Genomic DNA, 6989 nt, shown 5'->3' on the forward strand with positions numbered 1-6989 from the left:
ATGGATTTTAGCTATACATAGACATGCATATGTTTGTGCATATATATGTACACCTATATATGTATGTATTTGTACATTTTTAAGGTCAATTGTTTGCTATTTCATTAACTTCTATAATACACATATATACATACATGTATGAATGTGTATGTAGGTGGGTTTACTGCTTACTCATTATTATCCTTTGTTCTTGAAGAGGACCAAAATGACAACAGTATGTTGGAGTCAAGGTACAATGTGTATGATAATACAAGCTCAGAAGGCTCTACTACAGGTCACCCACAGATAGCCCTCATGAACATTTGGAGTGGAGATGTCTCTAAATTTGCACATCTCACATTTCTTTTTGAGCTAATGTAATTCTGCCTTGCTCATAGAGCACAGTGCCTTCTTTGATGTGGGCATGCCATGCTGAGTGGTTCTTTGCCAGTGTCAGTATGTAGGTACACATATGTGTATATGTCCACACATTGTTTATGTTTTTTCTAAATTTATGTGTATCACAGTTGGACTCGGTTTTATGTTCTCTTGACTATGGGTAAGTCTCTCTCTCTCTCTCTCTCTCTCTCTCTCTCTCTCCACCCTCCTCTTCCCTCTTTCCCTCTCCTTCTCCTTCCTCCTCTCCATATCCATTTATACATAGTTTACACATACATACATGTAATAGGTTTTATTGTACATAAACATGTTTACATGTACATATATAGATGCACATATACATGTATGCAATGCATGCATGCATACACATACAAGTACAATATACACATATATACACACTATGTATACTATGTTCATTTTAGAAAAACCATGAAAAAATGAAGTATAAGATATGTGACCATTATATTTCATTAATGTCAAAATTAATTGTTGGTTAAATTTTTTCCACAACCATTGAAACAACATTTAGAACAATTGTAGATAATGTAGATGGGCTGTACTAGTTGAGAAACTGAATGATTTGCCAAGCACCTTTGTAGAAAAAGAAATAGGATATATTCAATGGTTACATTGCATGCAGTTTTTCGGAATGACTGGTTCTACTTTCTTTTTAGACAACGTTATTTGAAAGAAGCCCAATAAGGAAATTAATTAAAAGTCAATGAAACACAAATGCTCTGTGAGAAGTGCACTTTTTATTGCATTTTCTTTTTTTGTGAATTTACAAAAAGTTTATTTTTTATATGTAAATGGAAACACAGTATAACTCTGACACCTAAAAACTGTTCATTAAACAAGATCTTAAAATCTGATGAATTTTAAGGCTACATTCTCTCAAGTGCTTATCAAATAGACAAGCAAAGTACAATTCCCATAACAAAAACAAAAGCAAAATCCTCTACATATCCACTGAGCACTTAAAAATGTTAAAAATGAAAAAGCAGTGAAGTGACTGGCAGTGAAGGCAGGGCTGGGACACCCTTCCTCACTCTCAAAAGTACATTTCAATAAGATGTGTAACTTAATAAAATGTGTCTTATGCACTGATAAAACTTTCTGGGTAAAAAAGGTGGGGCATACATTAGGGTCTTTTAAATGTTAAAAAACAAAACAAAATATCCTTGGAGAGTAATACTTCCAAAGTAATTTTTTAACCATATCAAACATGATTTCATGAAAATTCTTAATTTTTAGAATAAATCTACTGATGTATGAATATACAATGCTGGTAATTCTGTGCTGGTAAACTCAAAGACACTTTACAGAATTCATTTAAGTTCTATCAAAAGTTAAACCAATGTGATTTGTCCCCAAATTTTACAAGGATATTTGCTTGAATACTGTGTTCAGTAAAATGGATCACTGAAAAGTAATATTTTCCAGTTTAATAACAAAATACAGATAGCCATTTTGGACTATCAACTTTGATGTATATTCCGCCCCCCCCCCCCAAAGACACACCCCAAAATAGGATTTACTAACATATCAGTAAGGCAAGATTCATGATCTTGAGGATGACCATGAGCATCCCTGTATGGTCTGGAATCTCAAAAAGTTTATGAAAAACTCTCTGGGTAGAAGGCAGAGGAAGTATAACATTTATTTAGACACCAGAAGATTCAATCCCAAGACCAATGACTCCAATTCAATATAGTAGTAATTATATTCCAAAACCAGTAAGCCCACACCAATTTAGCAACAAGGAAATTGTGACACAGTATTATTGCAAGGAACCAAGTCATCCTGTAACCTTGCCCCCTGCTAAGGCCTTCCCATAAACAATCACTCATGAATACTGTTTGCCTTCGTCCTGTCCCGAAGTTCTGAAAGCCCTTACAATTCTCAGAGTCCTTGCAGTTTCTGGGATTCTCTGTTCTCCAATCTCTAGATTGGATTCTCGGCTCTTTGATCTCCATACCCTTGGCTCTGCAGTCTCTCTCTCGATACTGGCTGCCTCAATGTCTTCTTGATGTTCGCTTCTCAATTCTCCTTCTTTCAGTTCTGCTGCTCTCATACTCTGGATTCTCCTTATATACAGCCCTTGCCTAAATCTGATTGGCTAGAACTCAGTGCGCATACAATTGGTTCTGGTCTTAGCATCTTTCCTTAGGGCCCTGAGGGTTTCACACCTCTCATGACCTAAACAGCAAAAGGGTGTGGGCTTGGGGCCTCTCACCTAGTAAGTAAAGGGTGTAAGCCTGCCTACAGTCAAGCCTCTCCTAATCAAGTTTCCCTTAACTGGCTCCACCTGAGAAACTTCCCTTAACTAGTTCCACCTGAGGCCTATTGAGTGGGTGGGGAAAATCACACTATCACCACAACTACCAAGACAATTGTGTTACACTACAAAAAGTTACAAATAATTAAAATATTTTCTTTATAACTTTACAATCCACCCGTTTTCCTAAACTTATTACAATGATTAGGAGTTGTGGCACTTTGTTTTCTGCAAAACAAAACAACAAAATCTTTTATTTTCATAAAACCCTGAAGTAAAAGGCTGTTAATATAAGAAAACTGGAAGTGCTATTTTTTTTTTCCTGTGCATTATACTGCAGATAGGTTAAAAAAAAAATTTAAAAGGAAATGTGACAGCTTTCAGAGCTGTTATTCTATGGTTTATTCAAAAAAGTCATTTCTGTATCAACATAGCCTAGAGGATCTAACATGGTCCTTTTTTTTGGGGGGGGGGGAAGCAGAAAGGTAACAGAAGAAGGCATATTTATTACACTCCTCAAGAGAGCAGGTTTAGTGCTTTCTGGAACCCTCACACTGATATAGCTGCAGGAGCAGGGGTAACCATTCCCTCCACTCTTGCTAGAGTTATGGTTAGTTTACAATCTTTGTTTTTTACATAGTTTTCTTTGGTTATAAAATTTATATAGATAGGATAATAAGGATACAGAAGCAAAAGTGAAGTTAATTAGATTTTCCTTGTCTTAGTTTAGGATTAAACTACATTCTTTTACTTCCCCTACTTTCCCTAACATATGCAAATTATGCAAATCAGTAGGCCTGGATTCTTGACCAAGACCAGACCCAAGATAAGCTTGAACTGGTTCAAGCTGTTTGGCCTCTCTAATTCTCCTGACTGCCTTCTCAAAGAGCATTCACATGAGTACAAGCCTCTGACCTCTCACCTGACCGACCTTGAGGCCTGGTTTCTGCTAAAGCGGGGAGGGGGGGGGGGGGGGAAGTACACCTTTAGTTCTCTGGAAACAAAACTCCTCCCATTTCTTACAATTTCTCCCTCTTCTTTTATTCAAATTTTTGTTTCCACATTTTTAATATTCCCTTACTCTCTTTCTCATCTGAATTTTTCTCTTTAATCATCACCCCTTTAAATATGGGAAGGATTGATCGATGCATTGACAAATCAAAGGGGGCAGTCCCCTTTGTAAATACAGATACAGAGACCCAAAAGAAAACAATAATGCAATTGTCCCTTTAAGATTCAAAAGTCTTCTTTCCATAAGGGTGTCTGGCAGGGAACAACATCAGTGAAGTCTTCTGGTCCTTGGTATTTGTTCCAGCCATCTCCAGCATCTTCTTCTTGCCTTCTTGTAGGAACCAGCTTTCTTTCCATTCTCCTACAAAACTTACCCTGGAACAATTTTTAAGTTACCATTTCTAATCCTTATACCCTGATCATTTTTACAAATTCAAAATTAGAACTTTGGCCAATTGCCATGTTTAAGAAATTTACATCAGAACCCAGTTCCTCATACTTTACGTTAACTCTTTACATCCTTTACTTAACATACTTTACATTAACATTTCCTCACCAGGAGGATGATATTTCACCAAGGAATTAACAGCAGGCTCCAGCACATACATAAATACATTAGATAACCAATTCTTAACACAGTAAACTTTTAGTCATGCCACGTTTCTTTGATGGCATTTACAAAATAAACTACAAGCCATTCTTCTTTTAACATTACTAATTGTAACAAAGCTTTAGACAATCATGATATTAACCAAATAAGAAAATATTGCCCTTGACCTAATTGTCTCCATACCATTTCCAAGAAAAAACCTAACTTAACGCTAGTCCCAATCCTATAGTAATCTAAGATGTTTCATAATCAATTATTTTAATGGATTTACAAAAGTTCATCTTAATACTTTTTATTGCTGAGATGGGCACCATTTTCCACCCCTACTGTTTTCTCTTCTGCTATCATAGTCATGGCTCCAACCATCATGGGTCCTGTCTTCGTAGTAGGAATCATCTGTGTGCTCTATAATGATCCATGATCCCTATATCGCTGCCCACAGCTATACAGCCTATCTGAGTGGTAGGGATGGGAGTTCTGCCTGGTTTTTCTCTGTGACATTGATTTATTCTGGCACCATCGGGAACTGGAATCAAGGGTAAATGAATGACCATGCTGCCACCCTGAGGGTGTCAGACTAGGGGGATGCAGGGGCTGACCTACAAACTTCCCAATGAATGATCCCTGTTGCTGCCACAGAACGTTGTTCATCACAGCCTGTCTTTGAAGGTTATCTGGAGATGAGAAAGACCTCTGTAGCATTTGTGCAGAATTACATCCAGATATCAAGTTATCCATATTCCTTTTGTATCTACTAGAAGCTGAAGTGGATTGTGGTATGCTAGATGGACTTGCATCCCCAAGATTACGCTGCGAATATGATGAAGTAACCTCCTGAGAAGCATGACTACTTCCTGATTTGAACTGAATTTTGATGGGCCTTCCAAAAAGTTTTATTCCATTAAGTAGATTCATTCCATAAGGAACAGATACTTCATGTTTGAAATTCACGAATGCAAACTGCTTTGGTTTATCATCTTTACCCTTTGGAATTTTAACTTTTATTACAGGGCCTGCCTGGTGGAAAAGCTCGAAGAGCAGCTCCTCTGTCACTTTAACGTCGAGATTGCCCACAAAGAGAGTCCGATCCGCTTCAAAAGTAGCGGCTTCCATCTCCGCAGCCACAAGCCCCTCGGCTAGGATAAAAATCACAGTGGCTGCGTGGACTGCGCACGCCCGGAAAGTTGTTCCTCCGACTTTCCCCCTCCCGCTCCAAAAAAGACCACGCCCCCTGTTACCGACTTATGTCGACGTAAGTCAGGATGCGAGTGCGCAAAGCCCCTACTGGAACCTTTCACTTACCGGAGATTCTCTAGGAACCATCACTTTCAACCGTGCCAACGTGTTGGGGTGCAGAGGCCTAGAGAAGCTGCGTGGAGCTGAGAGCTGGCGGGCGCCGAGAGGGCGACGCAACGCGTCCAGGCCCCTTCCCGGGGAACACCTTAATTAGACGATGGCCCTGCTCTTGCGGTTACAACCCCACAGCGACCGAGGTGAAGGATGTGCGGCCAGCAATCAGTTCCACAGAGCCCCGGGACAAGGCGCGCGGCCTTTGGGGCTGGTGTCTGGGGATAACGTGCCCAGGCCCGAGAGGAATTCCCTCAAGGTCGGCCCGTTGTGAGCTCCACGAGGGGGAACGCACTGTCGGCTCCGAGGGCAGCCCAGTGACTGAGGCAGCTGAGTCCTTCCCTCCCTTTATAAAGGGAGTGGAGCCCCGGGAAAGGTGCCCACCCAGCTCCTCAGGTTCACACCTTACGCACCTCTGGCCCAGGTGTGAATCCACCCCCGCAGCCGCCAGCCTTTTTATTGTATTTTCAAAGTGCGCTCTCTTCACTTGGCAATTATTTCTCATGTAAAAAATCCTTTTACATTTCTTTTTTTTTTATATATACTGGAGTCTTTGACATCACCCATTGGGTTTATGAGAAGGGATAAGAATTATGTTTTCAAAAATGCAAAGATTTGTTAAGTATTTGGGCCATATCAAATAAGATTCAGTAACACTCTTGAAAGGGATAGATAGACAGATAGACAGGTAGATGGAGAGATAGATAGATAGATGGAAATGATATGATATATAGAGAGAAATAAGTTTAAGGCCAGAAAAAGTGAGTCAACAAGGATTCATTAAATATTAGATATATATATGTATATACATATGTATATATGTATTTTATAAGTATACATATATACATTATATACATATACATAGGTATGTATGTATGTATAAGGCCCAGGGCAGGCAGGTGGGGAAAAGGCATGAAGTTGAGAGATGGAGTGTCTTATGTGAGTAAGAGCCAAAAAAGCCATTATCACTGGATCATAGAATGCATGGAAGGGGACAAAATGTTAAAATTGGAAAGTTTGAAAGAGGTCAGGTCATTAATGGCTTTAAATAAAAAACAGAATTTTGTAACTGATTCTTGAGGTAATAGTGAGCCATTGTAGTTTACTGAATAAAGAGGTGACGTGGTCAGACATGTGCTTTAGGAAGATCACTTTGGCATTTGAGCTGAGGATGAATTGGAGTGAGGAGAGGCTTGAGGTATGGACACCAACCAGAAGGCTATTGCAATAGTATAGGGATGAAGTGATAAAAGCCTATAATGGAGTGTGAGTGGAGAGATGGAGACACATATGAGAGATGCCATGGAAGTAGAAATAAGACTTTTGCTCTAGACTAGATAATGTGGAGTGAGTGAAAGTGAAAAG

The 6989-nt window shown here is 39.2% G+C and overlaps 1 protein-coding gene across 1 annotated transcript; it reads right to left on the reverse strand.

The window, feature by feature from the left end:
• Window positions 1-4682: 4682 nt before the first annotated feature.
• On the reverse strand, window positions 4683-5390 carry LOC118834880 (RNA-binding protein 7-like). The gene has a single exon (XM_036742316.1). It carries the CDS (start codon window positions 5388-5390, stop codon window positions 4683-4685), a length of 708 nt encoding a protein of 235 aa, XP_036598211.1.
• Between the last annotated feature and the right edge of the window lie 1599 nt (window positions 5391-6989).

Source organism: Trichosurus vulpecula, chromosome 1, assembly GCF_011100635.1.
Source record: "Trichosurus vulpecula isolate mTriVul1 chromosome 1, mTriVul1.pri, whole genome shotgun sequence".
Classification (NCBI taxonomy): Eukaryota; Metazoa; Chordata; class Mammalia; order Diprotodontia; family Phalangeridae; genus Trichosurus; species Trichosurus vulpecula.

Excerpts from the sequence above, each read along its gene's own strand:
- LOC118834880 (XM_036742316.1), bottom strand. The coding sequence starts at position 5,390 with ATGGAAGCCGCTACTTTTGAAGCGGATCGGACTCTCTTTGTGGGCAAT.